The sequence below is a fragment of the Urtica dioica genome, chromosome 4 (genome assembly GCF_054948205.1).
Source record: "Urtica dioica subsp. dioica isolate 48M chromosome 4, U.dioica_male_clone48M_v1_H2, whole genome shotgun sequence".
Lineage (NCBI taxonomy): Eukaryota > Viridiplantae > Streptophyta > Magnoliopsida > Rosales > Urticaceae > Urtica > Urtica dioica.
In genome coordinates this window covers 1,455,085-1,474,085 of record NC_142759.1, presented here as the reverse complement: position 1 = coordinate 1,474,085, position 19,001 = coordinate 1,455,085, and the positions used below count along the sequence as shown (strand labels likewise).

The following is a 19,001-nucleotide window of genomic DNA, read 5'->3' as shown; positions in this document are numbered from 1 at the left end:
TTAAATCTTATGAGAGATGAAGAGCTGTTTTCTCTTCAATAATTTCTTTGTTGCGAGTTTTGAATTTATTTATTTTAAATAGAAACAGGTACCTTAGTTATAAGTATTTTTTTGTTTGTTTAGAAGCGTTGGCGGCACCAGTGACGGAGCCAGCTAAGGCCCAGGGGGGGCTTAAATTTTTTTTTGCACTTTTTGCCAATTTTAAAAAAAAATTACATTTTTTTCCCTTGAAAATTTATACTTTTGGCCAAATTTTTATAAATTTTTTACAATCAAACCCCCCCTGAATTTTTTTTTTTCAAATTAGCCCCCCCTGATGGGCTTTTCTGGCTCCGTCACTGGGCGGCACCACGAATTCTTTATTGATAACCCTCACTTGTGCCAGTGTTACACATCATGAATTACAAAAAAAAAAAAAAAATAGAAATGGGTGGAAGCCGGAGACCAACGGACCGCACGCAAAACAAAAAATAAGGTTCCATGAATCAAATCGAACAATAAAACATCACCACAAGAGACGGACATTCTTCTAAAAAAAATGGATATTAAAATCTTTAAAGTAAATAAAGCTAATGCAAGTGTTTGATATGAAGAATTAGAATATGACTATTAATATTTGACTTATTTACAGTTTTGATTTGTCATTTAGCCAACTTTTAATAAATTTTTGGTAAATAATCATGATCAAATATTTACACGCGTAAATTGACTGAAATTGTCTATTAAAGTGTTGGTTATTTAACTGAAGTTTACTAATAACTTAAAAATCATTGGCTATTCACCTAAAATTGTACAAAACGTTGGTTAATTAGAAATTGCTCTAGTTTTAATTGGCTAGTTTCCTAATTATTTGTAACATTAAACATGAATATTTTTTTATTTGGAGGGAAGGGCAGATAAATTACCAGTAATTGTGGATTGTTGTGATCCATGTTTTCTCACTATCACGTCTGTTTGAACCGAAGCGCCATCTTTCGGCACGTGTTTGCGATTGAACAAGATGTTGGGGACATGTGAAATCTTGTGCCATTCCTTCCCAATCTCTTTCTTGCAGTGTTTCTGCAGAGTTTCAGCGTAACTAATGGCCAGCTCTTGCAGTGGCGTCGTTTGCAGAAACTCAGGCAGTGTTTCGAGGCTTCTACAAAAATTAATTCTCAAGGTGCGTAGACATGGCATAATTTTTGTTGTCTTTGTGCAACATCCTTCACACACTCTCCGCTGCGAATTTTTATAAAAAGAAAGCTCTTCCAATTTCGGAAACAAAATGACCTCTCAATCAGCTTCAGTGATGCCTAGGAATTCTTCAACCCGGGAAATGGAATCCCCTGATCCCGTCCCATATTTTGCGGAGAATGGGACTCCCGGAACCGTAAAAATGGTACCGGGAAATCCCGGAACCATTTTCCACGGTACCGGGAATTCCTTGTACCATATTTCGCGGTTCCGGGATTCCCATATTTATTTTTTTCATTTTATTTTAATCATGAATGCATTTAAAAATAAATAAAAAAATTCATATATTTTCAATTAAAAAATACAATTTTAAAAATATGGTACTAAATGGTGTTAAATGGGGATCCCAGTTCCATCTCATTTTCCGGATGGTTCAAAAGTCCCAGTATCACATTTTATAATACGGTTTTTTTCTCATTTCCTATATGGTACCAATAATACTGAAAACGGGGTCCCGCGGGATCCCATATGACCACATTTGCGCCATACTCATATCATCAGGGGCTGATCTGTGCCTTTTAAAAACAGATTCATTTTAAAAAATAATCAAAAGTCTCATCTACATATTTAGATACACGCGAAGTTAAACATAACACCCTTCAGATATGCAATATATTAGGCGTTGTTGTAACAGTAAAAAAAAAAAAGAGTGAAGCTTACCCCAAATATTATTTTCCAGGAATAACAAGATATATGCACAGAGTTGATCTCAACAGCTATCCACAGAGATTGTAAAGAAATATTCCCAGGGCCAAAGTCAATGTAATATACCAATAGTTGATACAACAATAAATTCTAAACGGTATTTACAGACATAAGCCTAAAATGATGTCAAGATGTAATAATATATACAATTCCAAAGAGATACAGTGTAGCCAACAGAATATAATACGTTCAATATCAACCTGATTGAGACGATTCTCTCTGATTTTCATCTTCTACAATTGGAAACCTTAATATAAAAAGTCTCTGATTGAGACGATTCTCTCTGATCCAACGGAATCGACAACTAAGACAAATTACGATCTTTAAACTCTTGCTTTCTCTTTCCATAATAAAAATCGCACTATTTGCATTCCTTTGATGGATATTCAGTACTGTTCTCCTGCAAGTAATTTCAATAAACAAAATTTGGATTTGGCTTTTTACAACAAGGGATACTGATTGCAAATCTAGTTAATTAATGAGTCATTGTTAGAACCATACCCAATTTTTATTTGTCTCGTTCCAATCACAGCCATCGGTTCTTCGTAGGCCCATACCTGAAAGAAGAGCATCGTGTAAGTCTATATCCATAAAATGTTGAGCGAGGTGATTTAACCTATTAAGTTGAGTTCAACAGAACTACGATCATATTAGGTAAAACCAAAGGAAACAATTTTGTATGTAAATTAGCCATTCTTTTTTCAGATGTTGGGCCATCATATTTTTCCAGCGTTCAAAAATAGTTGCAACTACAAAAAATAGTTGGAACTACAAAAAGGAAGAAGCATAGAAATAGCCTCTAACCAATAAAGATTCAGACTTTACTCATAACAGAAGAAGATCAAGCTTCAGTCTTTTTAAGAGAGAGAGAGAGAGAGAGAGAGAGAGAGCGAGAGAGAGACCTTTTTCTGAGGGAAGAAGGTTTGGAATCGGTGTGCGTGAGTTTGTTGTGGCTAAGATTGAGCTCTGTTTTCGCAGCTGCGAATCGCTGCTATAACACGGCCAAACTTTGCTGCTTTTAATCTCCGTGGACTGTCTTCTTCTCAGCCATCGCGAGTATAACCTCTCTACTAGTATTACTATCTATGAACAAAATGGACAAAACGTTACTAATAATCAATCAAGATTATCACCCAGATGAACTCTAATCGGTGTCTGAAGGCGATTAATCATATCAGATCAAGTACAGCAATGGAACAGAACAGTACAACAGACTGGATGCCAACAACAAATTCTCAAAACATATAGAGTGCATTAATTAATGAAAGAAACTTAAGAGAGTCTTCATTGGCCATATACAAAGAAGCTAGACCGCATTTAAAACAGCAGAAATTAGTCTGGACTAAGTGGACTTCTACTGATGAACAAGGGTTGGTAACTTTTTTATATCAATGAAAAATCAATTATGAATTCATGATAGAGTTACCAAGAAAACAGAAAAAAAAAAAAAAAAAAAAAAAAAAAAATTGAGTCAAACAATAGATTAGAAAAATACCAGATGAGGAATCGGCTCAAAAACGGCAGAGATTCGGAAGACAGCTCCAATTTTCTGAGGAATTGGGGAAGGAAGAAAAGGACTAAACCCAAAATTGCAGTGAGGAAGAAGAAGCTTGGCTTTAACGTACGAGACTGGTGTAAATAATCCTTCAATTTTCAATCATGATGAAAAAGCGTGGAAGCCAAGCTAGACCGGACTGATCTAAGAGAACCCAGACAAACACAGATGACGAGATTTAAACTTTCCTTTCTCTTTACAAAATAAACATCAGACTATTTGCATTTGCAATCGATCGTTGTATGTTCAGTACTGTTCTCCTGCAAGTATTTCAACAAACAAGAATTGGATTTAGCTTATAGAATAAGGGAAACTGATTGCAAAAGAAAGCATCACCACCAGAGAAGGCCAGTATTTTTTTTTTTTTTTAAATATTAAAAGTGGATATTGAAATCTCCAAGTCAAAAAGCTAATGCAAGTGCTTGATATGGAGGATTAGAATATGATGATACTAAACATGATAATTTTTCGGAAGCAAGAAAAAATGAAATTACCAGGGACGTGTGTATAGATTGTTGTGATCCAAGCTCTATCACTCCGTCTCGTCTGTTTGGATCCAAACACCATATTTCTGCACGTGTTTCCAATCGAAGAGGATGTTGGAGACATGCGAAATCTTGTGCCATTCCTTCCCGACCTCTTTCTGGCAGTGCCTTTGCAAGTTGTGGGATCCATCTCCAATGGACAGCTCTTGCAGTGGTGTCATTTTCAGAAACTCTGGTAGTGTTTGAAGGCTTGGACAATCGAGAATGAACAAGGTGCGTAGACATGGCATAACTTTTGTTGTCATCTTTGTGCAACATCCTTCCCACACTCTCCACTGCGAATTTGTAACAAAACGAAGCTCTTCCAATTTCGGAAATGAAATGACCTCTCGATCGGCCTCAGTGATTCCGAGGAATTCTTCACCCACCCTACACATCTTGGGAAATTCCTGTAGCTTTAGTTCCTTAAGTGAAGGCAATTTCCAAAGCGGAGGTAAAGTCTCGCAATTCTTGAATCTTTCTAATGTAAGACTGGTGATATTGGAAAGAGACATCATCCCAGCGGGCCACGCGGTGAGACCCAAGTAATTATAAATTTCCAGGGATTTCAAATTGGGATGTGGATGAATGGAACTCAGGATTTCGGTGTCGTTGTGATTGTTGCTATCTACTGATTCCGACTCAGAATACGATCTGAAGATCAACTCCAACTCAAGCACATGCGAGAGGTTCAGCTTCGCGACATCATTCACTGTCAACGCTACATTTCCACACCCTAGGATGGTTAGACGCCCTCGAAACTGAAGGTGTTTCAGATCTCCAATGTCTAGATAGGATCCCCTCTCCTTGGGCACCACTATCTCGTCTAGACTTTGCAAACCACTTATTTTTCCTAACCCTTTCGGAAGCCCCTCTAACTCCCAACACTCATCAATGTAGAGATACAAAAAGCAACGTTTTTCCAGCGGTGGTAGGTCGTAGTAACTTAGTAGAAAAGGAGCGAAAACATTCCTAACTTTAGCGTCATTCGAATCCCACAGTTGACTACCCAAAATGTCCTCCCACTGATTCGCCGTCTTTTTAAACCGCATAAGACTTCCTAGAGTTTTAGCAACTAGAGGCAAGCCTCTCGATTTAGCAGCGATTTGCAGGCCGATCGGTTCAAGATGTGGACGCTCCTTGGCACTCGTATCCATGAATGCCAACTGGGAAAAAATCAACCAACAATGCTCTTCACTCAACTTTTTTAGACTAATTATCTGGTCGGTGCGCACTCCCATCATTATCGCAACTTCTTGCTTTCTCGTGGTCAACAATACCCGGCTTCCTCTACCCCCATTCCTAAGAGCTTCTCCAAAGATTTCCCATCTACTATAATCTTCAAGCCAGACATCGTCTAAGACAATGAGAACTCTATTTCCCTCAATGGACTTGTGAATGCATTTGACAACGGCATTCAGTTCAGAGTTTTCAGAATTACTTCCAAGGCCTTCAGCGATCGCTTTGGCAACCTTGATCTCGTCAAAAGGATCAGAGACGCACACCCAAATTCGCTTATCAAAGTGGGTCTTAACCGCCTCGTCATTGTAAGCAAGTTGTGCGAGAGTTGTTTTGCCGAGACCCCCCAATCCCAAAATGGGGATGACGTGAAGAGATGATGTCCCATCATCGTCATCGGTACTGCTCTCGCGCAATAACTTGCTCACTAAAACACTCTTTTCCTCGTCTCGACCGTGTACTTTGGTCTCATCAACAAGGAAGGTCGTCTGAAGCGGCCTAGGCCTCTCAACAACAGTGTTTATGCTGAGATTGTACCTATTCTTATCTTCGGAAATCCTAGTCAACTCTCCGTTAAGTTTCTTGATTTTGAGAGCAATATCACGGCTCATAACGAGGCGACCGGCTTTGGTGAAAGCGAAGGGAGAGAAAGAAACTGGAAAACACACCTTCTTGTTTGAAGAACTCTTTTCTTGTTTCTTGATCTCGTGCTGGAGAACAGCAGTGCTCCAATCGTCTAGAACGTTCTCGATGTCCTCGGAAGCGTTCTTGAGCTTTTGAAGCCATCTTTTCACAGCAGCGTCGTTCAGTTGCCTCTCCTCGGCATCCTCGAGAACAGCTTGAATGTCCTCGAGATTGCTCTTCAGATTTCGGACATCTTCTTTGACTCCGCTCACCAATCTGATCTCCGATTCAATTCCATCGAATGCCATGGAACCCAGATGCTCAATCAGCAGAGAAACAACAGCTTCAGCCATCTTCCAACTTTGGAACTTTTTTCACAGCTCAACTCACTCTAATGCTCCGTCAGAGCTTGGTTTGTAAACGGTGAAACACAGACACATATATATACTTGTATTACTGTAAGACTAATACAAACTCTTGTTTATTATATTTTCAGCAATATATACAACAAAATGAATGAAAAGGATAATATTGGAGAACAGCTGTGAAGGAAAATATGCGAAGGAGAATGATTGAAGAATGACGAGGAGAACGGGCACACAGCCATCCCATTCCCAATAATGTTTATTACCATATTCTCCTTTACAGCTATTTTCCATGGTACTAAATGAAAAGATGTATATAATAAACACGAGGTTATATTAGTCTTTTAATATACTAGTCTTTTAGGCTCCGTTTGGAACCCGGAAAATAAGAGAGAAAGTGAAAATTATAGAAAAAAATGAAAATGTGAGAGAAAATAATAGAAAAAGTCAAAATTTTAATTGTGTTTGGAATTATGGAAAATATGAGAGAAAATTGACGAGAAAGTAACGATGAGATGAGAGATGGAGCTCAGGTCAAAAGTTGGCTCTCCTCAAATTTTTTTTATTTACATTTTTTACCCATTTTTAAAAAGTTTTACATTTTTTACTCTAAAAAATTTACACTTCTAACCTTTTTTTTAAAAAAATTTCATTTTTACCATCAATTTTTTTAATTAGCCCCCCTTAAATTTTTTTTTATTTACATTTTTTGCTTTTTTAAAAAAGTTGTACATTTTTACCCTAACAAATTTACACTTTTGACCCATTTTTTTAAAAAAATTCATTTATACCATGAATTTTTTTAATTAGCCCCCCTTCAAATATTTTTTATTTACATTTTTTGCCCATTTTAAAAAAGTTTTACATTTTTTACCCTAAAAATTTACACTTTTGACTCATTTTTTTTAAAATTCATTTTTTACCATGAATTTTTTTAATTAGCCCCTCTAAATATTTTTTTTCAAATAAGCCCCTTATTTAGCTTTTCTAGCTTGGTCCCTAGACGAGACATACAAATGTGATCCCCTCATAAACAAATTTGAAGAGATTCTCATTTTCCATTTGATTTTCGAAGGAAAATGAAATCCTCATTTTAATTATACACTCTCGCATTTTCCATCATATTTTCCTCAATCCAAACAACCTAAGTAAAATAAGAGGGATTTCCATTTTCTTTTCCCTCCTATTTTTCGGGTTCCAAACGGAGCCTTAACGAGCAACGTTTTTAAAATCTTGATCTTTCGGGATAAAAACTCAATTTAGTGATAAATAATCTACATTATATTTTTGTGCAAAGCAAAATTTCCATTTTTTAGAAGTTATAGTCTTTGGGGATAAAACTTAATTTAGTATGTTATTACAAAAAAAAAAAAAAAAAAAAAAAAAGAAGTCTTATTCTATCAAAATTATCGTTGAAAAATTTACACCATAACACTTGTGTCATTATATATTTTGTCCGAAACAAAATTACTTGCATTTTTTCAATTTTTAAAAGAAATACAACTACAAGGGGGGAGTTTTTGTGTAAAAAATTCAATTTTCAACTTTCAGGACGACTATTTTTATCCAAGACAAAACTTGAAAAAACTAAAGACTATTTTCAACTTTATTGATATATTTCATAAACTTGTCACCCACATTGCTTTTCAGTACAACGTAATAGAATGAAATTCAATAAGCAATCTGTTACCGAAGTTTTTAAATTAGATTAATTTCAATTTATCGAGATCTCTCTCTACTAGAAGGAAAAGCTTTTGGGATCCTGTGTTGGCTAAGGTGTCCAAAAGATTGGCCGGATGGAAACAGGGTTTTCTTTCGAAGGGAGGTAAGATGACGCTTATTAAATCGGTTCTTTCAGCCCTTCCCACTTACTTCATGTCTATCTTCAAAATGCCGAAAGGAGTGGCTGATGATTTCGAGAAGTTGATGAAATCTTTTTTCTGGGAAGGTTTCGATTCGAAGCGAACGCGAGCGGTTGTGTCCTGGGAAGTTTGCTCGAAATCCAAAGAAAGAGGAGGTTTGGGCTTCGGAAGTGTTGTGAACAAGAATTCAGCGCTCCTTGCTAAATGGCTTTGGCGTTTCCCCCTTGAGGAAGACGCGTTATGGCATAAGGTGATCTCAGCGATTTACGGAACTCTACCTAACGGTTGGGATCCGGGAGTAGCGGTAGATCGCTCTTTTCGCAGTCCGTGGCGGTCGATCTCTGTGGTGCGGGAAGTTTTTTTCAGCCGTGTCTCTTGGAGGGTTCTAGACGGGTCAGTGGTTCGGTTTTGGGAAGATGTTTGGGCTGGTGATAGGTGTTTCAAGGACCGCTTCCCGGGGCTGGCCAGGTTATGCCCGATCAAGAATGGGAATGTCCAAAGTTTTGCGTCTCTTTCGCCCGATAATCCCGACCTCGTCAACTGGGATTTCTGTTTTCCCAGGAATCTTACGGATCGGGAATCTCGTGAAGCTGTGGATTTGATGGAGTCTTTGGAGTCTTTTAGGCTTTGGGAAGGTGTCGGAGATCACCGAGTTTGGTTAGGAGATAAGGAAGATTTTTCAGTGAGGTCCATGGTGGCTGATCTCTCAGACGACGGGGAAAATGCTTCTGTTCCTTTTTTCGAGACGGTCTGGAAGTCTCCTGTCCCGAGTAAAGTCCAGGTTTTTGAGTGGCAACTAGCGCTCAACAGAGTCAACACGGCTGATCGGGTTCAAAAGATTAACCCGCATATGTCTTTGATGCCTAGTCTCTGCCATCTTTGCGTCAGAGCGAGTGAGGATGCCAACCACCTTTTCATCCTCTGTCCCGTGGCGGTGTTAATTTGGGAATGGTTGTTTCAAAAATTGAACATCCAAACCCTGCCTGTTTCTATCGAAGGGCTGCTTCGGATCCACGAGTCGACAGGACGTAACGACAAATGGATTGAAGCGTCAAAGGCTGGAGTTTTATCCTCTTTGTGGTGTATCTGGACTGCCAGGAACAACCGGATTTTTAAAGACGAGGCTTGGAACAGGGATAAGTTGATCGACAGAATTAACACCTGTATTGCCTTATGGCTTCATTCTAATAGTAAAGTTTTTGGGGCGTTTTCTCTTACAGATCTGGGTAGGGATTGGGTCAGTGCTTTGTAACTGTTGTAAGGGTTTTTTCCTTTTCTTTCGGAGCTGGTTTTGTGTTCTATTCAACTCTTTTGCCTGTAATCTTTTTGGCTGAGCCGTTTTATTAATAAAGGAGGTGTTTCTTTTAAAAAAAAATTTATCGAGATCTCTCTCTACTTTTTGAGCTCATACCTCACAATTAACGATTTTTTTTTGGAGTGGAAGTCAATATATAGAAAGAAATTAAAGAGCTGGGTGAGCTTACCACAAGCAGATCGGCTTCCACTACTTCTTCCAGAGTCGCATGAAACGCTTCCACTAGCTGCAAAAATAGATTCAACATTGTGTTCGTAATGAAGAAGGCGAAGAAGAGTGTCACGAAATCGGCAAAGAATAGAGTTGTTTATTGTTTAACGCTATAACAACAACATACCTGCACTGGCAAATCCGAAATGAATCCCACTGTATCACTCAGGAGGACTTTCCTTCTGGATAAGAGAAAAAATTGGCAAAGATAAGTCAAAAAATTCATTCTTCAAATTCAAGCACATTACACGGCTCAAACATAGACCATTTCTTACCCCGATGGAAGAACAACATTTCTTAATCTAGGATCCACAGTTGCGAAGAGTCTACACCAAAACAAAACAAAAAATAGGAAGGAATATCATGACTTAGTATGCATAACTCTTTGACCCTGGGAAGGAACATAGTAATAAAAATGGATAGATTACCGAGAATCACTAAATAGAGGACTGCGTGAGAGTGCACTAACCAATGTAGATTTTCCCTGTTACAGCAAGATCAGAGTTACCAAACCAATAAATAATTAAAAACTAACGGGAAGCAAATGTGATCTTGTCTGAAAATCAACAGAAGCAGAGTCGTGTTCTAGCAGTACAACTGAACTTACAATCTAAATCAGAAGAAAAATAAGTGTTGATAACGTACAGCGTTGGTATAGCCAACAATAGCTACAGTGGGTAAGCCTTGTCCTTGTGAGCCTCTGGTTCTCTTCCGAGAAGCCCGCTGCACAGCTCTAGTGCGACGAACCTCTTCGATTTGTGCCGTCAGAATTTTTCGCCGGTCTGAAATTCTGAGACAACACTCGATAAGTAAGATAAGAAGTTCCACAAACGTAATGATACAGTAAATGAGTAATCCGAGAAAAGAAGATGTGAATCACATGTCCAAAAAAACAAATGGTAACTCTATCCTCAACCTATAAAAACAAGATTACAAGATAAAGATATCATATATCATAGAAGTATATTATATCTATAAAATCTAAATCCGTGAAGTATAGTCATCATCTGCCACAAGAGTCAAGCTTAACAAACTGAAGTTAGTTCCCACTAGAGCCTAAACTACACAGGGTATATCTTGAAGTTAGTTCCAAGTCACTCACTATGATACAATTATACAAAAACACCGATTGTAAACCGGACCTTCGACGTTGAAGATTAATTTCGGTTTCACCGGCACCGCCAATAAATCCACGTCCACCACTTCCTCTCCTGAAGTCAAATACAGATGGGTCATAAATCTATAGCAATCAAAAACGCACAACAGACTTTCAAAAGCACGTCGGTACATTAGAAAGCTAGAAGTTATGTTCTGCATCAATTTTTTTTTTCGCAGCATACGAACTAACCAACACATTACCCCCGAGCGCTAACAACTTCAGTATCTCCGCCAGCCCCAAAAGTAAGCTTCCCATCATCGCCTCGTACACGAACAAGTCTGGTCTTCTTATACATTAGAGCTGCCAATTCCGCCTGTAAAAAGCTAGCTCCTTTAATAAAATAACTCATCCCATGAACTCGGAAATCGATCAGCAACTATTCAAAATCAAGGTCGAAACTGCGCACCTGTAACTTCCCTTCTTTTGTGCTGGCGTGAGCATGGAATATCTCGATTATGAGACCGACCCTGTCAGCACTGGCTTTCCCCACAATCTCTGCATTGTTTCGGAAGCCGAATAAAATAATAAAAAAAAAAAAAAAAAAAAAAGGTCACAATTGAGAACCTTTGTCAAGAAAGCCAAACGAATTTACCTCCAAATTCCTCTGCTGAACCCCGCTCAGCATTGCATTCACGAAAACAGCATCAACTTCATCACCCTGGTTTGTATTATCACATATCAGTAACACGTTAATCAATACTGCTCTCTAACGCCAATCTTGTATACAAAACGAAATAAGTTTATGCCTTTGATTCGACATGATTTAGGTGGATTTTAACATTTTCCACTGTCCCTCCACCAAAATACGTATCTGCACAAACATACATTCATTCAGAAATGAAAAAAAAATATCGGCTTAAAGCACAGAGAGAGAGAGAGAGAGAGAGAGAGAGAGAGAGTTGAAGAAGCTAACCAGCGTGAGCCCTATGACCTCTGGCGGAGGGGTTTTGAACGACTATGTGCTCAGGAACCTTCTTCTCGGCGGCGACGACATGGTCGAAGTACTCTTCGCGGATTTCGCCGAGAGAGTCGGCGAGGCAAACAGCTTCGTCAAGCTTAGCCTGAAGCAACGAATCAGGGCGGAGTCGATGCTGAACCACCAGAAGCGTCGCAGCGTCATCGCCGGAGCTCGCGTCCTGGGAATACAGCTCTGCCGGAACCCTAATTCTCGCCGGCGAGAGAGAAATCGAAGCTCGGTAGAGAGACGACCTCGTTAGAGAGATTGCCGCTCTCAGCATTTTTTTAGATATTTGCTCAAATCAAGTATTCTTCTCAGACAATGTTAGTATTTTTAATTATATTTCTTTTTTCTTCAAAAACCCCAAGATTTCTAAAAATCCCAAGTCAATGAACCCTAAACTACCGATAATCCGGATTCAGAGACTCAAATCCGAAGCCTATCAACGCATAACGAACAGGAGAGGACATTAAGCAATCCATATGATCGAACCGAAATCTTGAATCATCATCGAATTTATCATTTTGTCTTTAGAAGAATTTTATTTTGCCCAATTATTTTGTCCCAACTGATTCCCACCCAAACTACTATTTTTTTTTCCTACGCTGCATGCGGTCCTATTTCATAAATACGTGATATTTCGATTAAAAAAACGACAATCCTGGACAAAACATCAAAAAACGACATCGTTCGTTTCAGAAAATAAAAAACGACAGTCCAACAAAACGACATTGTCCAAAAAACGACAATCCAACAAAACGACATTGTCCAAAAAACGACAATCCAACAAAACGACATTGTCCAAAAAACGACAATCCAACAAAACGACATTGTCCAAAAAAACAACAATCGAACAAAACGACATTGGCCAAAAAACGACAATCCTACTAAACGACATTGTCCAAAAAACGACAATCCTACAAACGACATTGTCCAAAAAACGACAATCCTACAAACGACATTGTCCAAAAAACGACAATCCTACAAACGACATTGTCCAAAAAACGACAATCCTACAAAACGACATCCTTCGTTTCAGAAAATAAAAAAAACAACAATCTTGAGAAACGACATAATACCAAATCGTTCGTTTCAGAAATTGAAATTGAAAAACGACGAATTTAAGAAATATGAGGACTATCGAATGAGTTGATAATTATAGACGAATTTCAGCAACGAATTAGAAGAATTTATCATGCTCTCTCTCTCTCTCTCGCCGATCACAGTTTTTTAAAAAAACCTAATCAAACTATAATTCCCTTTTCCCGAACCTTAATCCTAACTTAAGCTTGAAGCTGCTTCCATCTCCTACAATGGAAAAAAAAAATTGTAATTTTTTTTTTTAAACAGTAATCCAGTGCCTTGCATTATATATCGAGTCAACACGCAATTTATTTAGTTATTTTTCTTTGTCAAACAAAAAAATATGGAGTCAACGAACTGAGTTAAAATTTCTCACAATGTAGAAGAAGACGGGAATTCATAGTAAATAAATATAAGGAAAAAATAAAAATAAGAATAAAGATTAACCATATGTTACACCAACGGAAAAAATCTTCATTAATATTGTTTTTAAGTCAGAGAGGGAATGTAACAGACAAAAGTGACGAATCCTAATAGACTCGTTCAAGTTACCCCGATATGACAAGTTTTTTTCATCAATATCATGAGCGTGTGTTGGTTTCATAAAAAAATAAAAATAAAAATAAATAATAGAGACTTACGTTTTTTAAATAGTAGTGTAGCCACCGAAAGCTAAAGATTGACGCTCAAACCACAAGAGTTTCCTCCCGTGTTCATCGTCCCTCGGTTTCATTTCTTTCACAGAACACGCCAACATGGTCTCTGCTACATATTTCGGCAATGTGGGTCTGGCCGAGTCATCAGGCTCTGTGAAATCAACACACCCAAAATTACACTTTCAGAATTCACATACCTCAATATCAGCTCTGAAAAAAATATTAGAACTTAGTAAAATCTACCTGGTTTGACCTTCTCAAGAGCTTCAAACAGAGCTTTCTCGGGCCTTTCAGAGCACCACTGAAATGAAATGTTTTCATATAGTTTGACAATCAACTCAAGAAATGATTAAAAAAAAAAAAAAAAAAAACCAGAGAACCCATCAGTCAGTTCAATTCTGTAGGCCTATATAGTAAAACCATGTAATCCAAGACAGCAAAACGAGGTTATTTAAATAAGATTTACAATTTTTTTTGTAATTACAGTAAAAATTAGACAACTCTACTATTTGTAAAAACATCAAACACATAGAGCAAACCAAATGTCCTTTTAAAATGGTAAAAAAACAGACCAAAACCCTAATCACTTATCGGCATAAAAGAAACACAATAAGGACTTACAGCACCGAGCTTGTGAAGGACTTCCTCCAAGATTATGGAGATGATGACTATGATGGCCCAAACTCCGGAGACCATCCTGGTCTGCATATGATCGAGCTCCTTCGACTAACCTGTCATCACCGTTGCCGCTATGGCTTTCCGATCAAACTCCAAGCTCAGCAACAAAGATGACAATCCATATCGCACTTAAAAAAACAAAAGAAAAAACAAAAAATGACTGATATTTTTTTAAAAAATCACACGTACCTTCAATATGCAAAGTTTGGAAGTGGTAACTGCTTTTTGAGTGTCAAATTATGGCCAATTCAGGGTTGCATAAACGGTTGCTAAGAGGAGATTCAATTGTGGCAGATTCAGGTTTGCTTCGGTCCTAGCCAAAGGTTTCTTTCTCCCTCTATTTCTTTTTAGTTTTATTCTGGTTTCTTCGAAGAAAAAAAAAAGTAATGCCAAAAGATGTTTGGGTTCTTTGCGAAGTCTTATGGAATTGATGTTTTTTTTTAATATTTCTCGTGCTTTTTATAATTAACCACACCTGAGCGAGTTTTTCCATAGCAAATTGACAATACGAACTCAAACACACCAAGCTTCCGACCGGGGTCGACACCGGTTATAAGCCGTAAATAAAAACAATTTTCCAAAATAGTTATTTTACTTCATAAATTCACACCTTGGAGGAGACGATCATCACCGTAAATTTATAATCAATGAGTAGATGTTTCCTGCTCCCATTTATTCCATCCACGAATCTGAGAAAACAGAACCACGGTCACTTACCTCTCATTTTGACACAAAAATTTGTTGTCTGCTAAATTAATAGTAAATAAATATATGAAAAAATAAAAAAACAAAAAAATAAAAATGAACCATATGTGACACCAACGGAAAAAAATCTTCATTAGTATTGTTTTTAAGTCAGAGTGGGAATGTAACAGACAAAAGTGAAGAATCCTAATACAGCGTTCAAGTTCCCCAGATATTACATTTTTCTTTATCAATATCATGAGCGTGTGTTGGTTTCATAAATAAAATAGTAGAGACTTACGTTTTTTAAATAGTAGCGTAGCCGCCGAAAGCTAAATATTGACGCTCAAACCCACGAGTTTTCTCCCGTGTTCTTCTTCCCTCGGTTTCATTTCTTTGACAGAACACGGCAACATGGTCTCCGAGACATATTTTGGCAATGTGGGTCTGACTGAGTCAAGAGCACCGAAATGAAGCCCAGAATTGGGTCTGACTGAGTCAAGAGCACCGAAATGAAGCCCAGAATCATCAGGCTCTGTGAAATCAACACACCCAAAATTACAATTTCAGATTTTACATAACTCAATATATAAGCTCTGAAAAAAGAGAGCAGAACTCAGTAAAATCTACCTGATTTGACCTTCTCAAGAGCTTCAAACAGAGCTCTCTCGAGCCTTTCAATGCACCACTGAAATTAAATATTTTCATTTAGTTTGACAATCAACTCGAGAAATGATTAAAAAAAACTTAAATATAACCAAAACCCATCAGCCAGTTCAATTTTATAGGCCTATAGAGTAAAACCATGTAACCCAAGACAGCAAAATGAGGTTATTTAAATCAGACTTACTTTCTTTTTTTTTTCTTTTTTTTTCGATTACTGTAAAAATTAGTCAACTCTACTCTTTGTAAGAATATCAAAGACATAGAGCAAACCAAATTTCCTTTTAAAATGGTAAAAAAACAGAGACCAAAACCCTAATCACTTTTCAGCATAAAAAAGAAACACAACAAGGACTTACAGCATCGAGCTTGTGAAGGACTTCCTCCAAGATTACGGAAATGATGATTATGATGGCCCAAACTCCGGAGTCCGTCCAGGTCTGCAGATGATGGAGCTCCTTCGACTGACCTGTCATCTCCGTTGACGCTATGGCTTTCCGACCAAACTCCAAGCTCAGCATCAAAGATGACAATCCATATCGCACTTTAAAAAATAAATTAATAAAGAAAAGGAAAGGAAAACCAATGACTGATATTTTCTTAAAAAATCACACATACCTTCAATATGCAAAGTTTGGAAGTGGTAACTGTTTTTTTGAGTGTCGAACTATGGCCAATTCAGGGTTGCATAAACGGTTGCTAAGAGGAGATGCAATCATGGCAGATTCGGGTTTGCTTCGGTCCTAGCCAAAGCTTTCTTTCTCCCTCTATTTCTTTTTAGTTTTATTCAGGTTTCTTCGAAGAAAAAAAAAATAGTAATGCCAAAAGATGTTTGGGTTCTTTGTGAAGTCTTATGGAATTGATGTTTTTTTTTAATATTTCTCATGCTTTTTATAATTAACCAAACCTGAGCGAGTTGTTCCATAGCAGATTGACAATACGAACTCGAACACACCAAGCTTCCGACTGGGGTCGACACCGGTTATAAGCCGTAAATTCAAAATAATTTTCCAAAATAGTTATTTTACTTCATAAATTCACACCTTGGAGGTCTGATCATCACCACAATCATATTTGTTGTCATCCTCTTCTTTAACCCCATTGCTAAACCACTCTTGAGCTAGAATCGCTCGCAGACTGCACAGTGAAAAAAAAAAGAATAAAACGCCGGGAAAAAAAAATACTTGCGCTGCAAGAAACAAAACAAGGGGGGTAAACCTGATATTCCTCCAACCCTTTCTATGATGGGCAAGGCGGAGGAGGGTTCCCGTGGAAGCTCTCAGTGAAGACACACACAGAGACAACCACAGATGACGGTCAAGTAACCACATCACAAGCCTGAAAACACACACAGAGGAAACCATAGATGACAGTCAAGTAACCACATCAAAAGCCTGAAAACACACACTAGATCAAAGGAGTTTTTGCAAAGCTACCACATTTGAAAGTGTGCCTGAAAACACACACTAGATCAAAGGAGTTTTTGCAAAGCTACCACATCACAATCAAGTTAATTCTGTCAAATCAATAAAGCTTATTGTAGGTGTTGAATACCTGAAAGAGTATTGAGAGTAGATTCTCGGCGGCCCATTTGAAAGCGCTTGGCTTCCTTTATCCTAGGGTATATCGCCATAATTTGCAATACCATAGAAAGAAGGTAAAACTACTTCCTATGCAAACAGCGTGGTAGTCAGAACAAGTAAAATTGAGCACACAAGTAAAAATAGCATTATAACATACATAAAAAACTATAAAACAAAAGAATTAATGAGCCATTTCCAACATAAATTTCTTACAAAATATCTATTTAACAATGGAATAATCATTAGATTTAGAACAAATCTGTTTATTACAGGCTCTACTTCGCTCTCTCCCAAAACAAATTTATTCATTTCCTTCACTATCCCATCTATTTATATAGATAATATAGTAATAAAAAAAACATCAATTATTCTAAATTCATACCCTTAACTGTGAAGTCATTGGTATGTCCCTTTAATCCTGAGATCCTAACAATTACTTACTCTGTTCAAGTCCATTATATATGAGAAATATGCATACAAATATTTGCTCTTACATCACTGCTAGTACTGACACGACGATCAGCTCATCTGCTAGTGTTGTTCGTATTCCCTTGAGGAAAAATTTATAATAACGCCACTTTTAAAAATCAGTAAGTAAAACAAGAGATGTTCACATACAACGGTGGTCTTATGACTGGCTCTCTCGATCAGACCTATCTTGCAAAGAGTGTCGATCTCCCTAGCCAAAGAAGGAGCCGAATGAATCAAACCTTTCTCGCAAACCCTGTGTGAAGATATATTGGGTTAGAAATAAATACAAAATAAGAAAAAAAAAAAAAAAAACGAAATAGAGAGAACTCCCTTTTTGTTTACAGCTTCCTTTTTTTGAGAATGATGATTCAATCACCGTGTGGCCGAATCACCGCCATGGTTCTGTTGGCTTAACCGGCACCGATCCCAATCATAGGCTCTACGGACGATCCGCACTAGCACGAGCTTCTGAGAGGGACGGCGTTGACAATCGGCCGCAAGATTCCGGCGACGGCGTCGTGACTGCCCGGCAAACAGAAACCCCAAGAAAACGGAATCAGAGAGAGAATGTTAACTTTCTAGGGTTTTCGTTTGGCTTTCTAGGGTTTATACTCGTTCTTTGAGGGACGCGACGGGACTTATTTCTTTCCACAGCGAATCGCGTTCTCCACCTGCGCTTTTAGCCCGATCACCGCCGCTCGGTTCTGAGGCGTCTCCATCACCGGAGCCCCGGCAAAATCTCTCCGATCAACCAGCCGGAACGGGTTGAGACCTGGCGGTGGTGCGACTTGGCCTCGCGGACAACGCCGCTCATCGACACCACCAAATCCAGGCTCTGCGGATGATTGAAAACCCATTACCGGCGAGATTCTTTTTGCCGAGGTCGGCGATGGCGATCGGCCCTGCGACGGCGTCGGGGTTTGGCGACGAGGCAGAAAGGGACAGGCTGTGAGCGAGCAGGGACGGCGGCGAATAAACCCTAGATCGCCATTCAATTACCCTAAATTGCCATAAAACTGAAGAGAGGGAAATTGAAGAAGAATAGTTTGATGTTCCCGTGTTTTATAACCATTCTCATTAGTGACCGTTATAAACTCATTTCTACATTTTTTTAGTTTCCTTTTTTGTTTTACACAGTATAAATTAATACCGTGCAAGTGTGCAACAAAACGGGTTTATACTTTCATATTATATTGACCAAGTATCTTCCACAGTTTCCGTTTTTGGATTAGTATTTTTTTTTTTTATAATTAAGCCAGCTGTAAAATTACAATATCAATTGGTAAGTGCTTGGGCTTCACTTATATTATGTATATTTTTCTTTTATCGAAAATATGTTATGTACATATTAGTCACTTCATTAATGTCTATCAATAGTAAATAATTAATTTCAAAGTGGAGAAATATTAAAGTTAAACTTTTTAGTGGAAAATA

At 38.0% G+C, this 19,001-nt stretch overlaps 2 protein-coding genes and 1 pseudogene across 7 annotated transcripts in view; all 3 read right to left on the bottom strand.

Annotated features, from left to right (window-relative positions):
- LOC149399084 (GTP-binding protein At3g49725, chloroplastic-like) overlaps nt 1-12,295 on the bottom strand; it is a 29,201-nt pseudogene extending 16,906 nt beyond the window's left edge. The window contains exons 1-11 of the transcript XR_016296520.1: nt 11,705-12,295; nt 11,538-11,602; nt 11,384-11,449; nt 11,198-11,286; nt 10,992-11,104; nt 10,775-10,843; nt 10,278-10,422; nt 10,061-10,116; nt 9,908-9,958; nt 9,760-9,814; nt 9,592-9,648 (exon numbers count right to left, since the gene is read on the bottom strand). The product of XR_016296520.1 is annotated as a GTP-binding protein At3g49725, chloroplastic-like (transcript). The remainder of the gene's footprint in view (nt 1-9,591; nt 9,649-9,759; nt 9,815-9,907; nt 9,959-10,060; nt 10,117-10,277; nt 10,423-10,774; nt 10,844-10,991; nt 11,105-11,197; nt 11,287-11,383; nt 11,450-11,537; nt 11,603-11,704) is intronic.
- LOC149399085 (putative disease resistance protein RGA3) lies at nt 1,950-6,347 on the bottom strand. Of its 2 annotated transcripts, none has more exons than XM_089613633.1 (5): nt 3,988-6,347; nt 3,434-3,753; nt 2,841-3,021; nt 2,440-2,495; nt 1,950-2,338 (listed from the first exon to the last, which is right to left on the bottom strand). In XM_089613633.1, the coding sequence occupies exon 1, from the start codon at nt 6,231-6,233 to the stop codon at nt 4,026-4,028; it is 2,208 nt and encodes a 735-aa protein (XP_089469759.1). In that variant the 5' UTR covers nt 6,234-6,347; the 3' UTR covers nt 1,950-2,338; nt 2,440-2,495; nt 2,841-3,021; nt 3,434-3,753; nt 3,988-4,025. The 2 variants fall into 2 exon arrangements, with proteins under 2 accessions (XP_089469759.1, XP_089469760.1); XM_089613634.1 differs by having other exon boundaries at nt 2,841-3,017.
- A 487-nt stretch (nt 12,296-12,782) lies between the features above and the next one.
- Nucleotides 12,783-17,769, bottom strand: LOC149399083 (MLO-like protein 8). Of its 4 annotated transcripts, none has more exons than XM_089611500.1 (12): nt 17,715-17,769; nt 17,068-17,183; nt 16,732-16,851; nt 16,132-16,650; nt 15,873-16,057; nt 15,481-15,538; nt 15,152-15,385; nt 14,777-14,855; nt 14,110-14,294; nt 13,732-13,789; nt 13,474-13,639; nt 12,783-13,057 (listed from the first exon to the last, which is right to left on the bottom strand). In XM_089611500.1, exons 5-7 carry the CDS (start codon nt 16,032-16,034, stop codon nt 15,183-15,185), a joined length of 423 nt encoding a protein of 140 aa, XP_089467626.1. In that variant the 5' UTR covers nt 16,035-16,057; nt 16,132-16,650; nt 16,732-16,851; nt 17,068-17,183; nt 17,715-17,769; the 3' UTR covers nt 12,783-13,057; nt 13,474-13,639; nt 13,732-13,789; nt 14,110-14,294; nt 14,777-14,855; nt 15,152-15,182. The 4 variants fall into 4 exon arrangements, with proteins under 4 accessions (XP_089467626.1, XP_089467627.1, XP_089467628.1 ...); XM_089611501.1 differs by having other exon boundaries at nt 15,873-16,280; nt 16,421-16,650; XM_089611502.1 differs by having other exon boundaries at nt 15,873-16,479; nt 16,557-16,650.
- Nucleotides 17,770-19,001: the final 1,232 nt, after the last annotated feature.

Excerpts from the sequence above, each read along its gene's own strand:
- LOC149399085 (XM_089613633.1), bottom strand. The coding sequence starts at position 6,233 with ATGGCTGAAGCTGTTGTTTCTCTGCTGATTGAGCATCTGGGTTCCATG.
- LOC149399083 (XM_089611499.1), bottom strand. The coding sequence starts at position 16,034 with ATGCTGAGCTTGGAGTTTGGTCGGAAAGCCATAGCGTCAACGGAGATG. Across the intron at positions 15,539-15,872 it reads TCCTTCACAAGCTCGATGCT|TGGTGCATTGAAAGGCTCGA; the intron begins GTAAGTCCTTGT and ends ATTTAATTTCAG. Across the intron at positions 15,386-15,480 it reads TCTTGAGAAGGTCAAATCAG|AGCCTGATGATTCTGGGCTT; the intron begins GTAGATTTTACT and ends TTGATTTCACAG.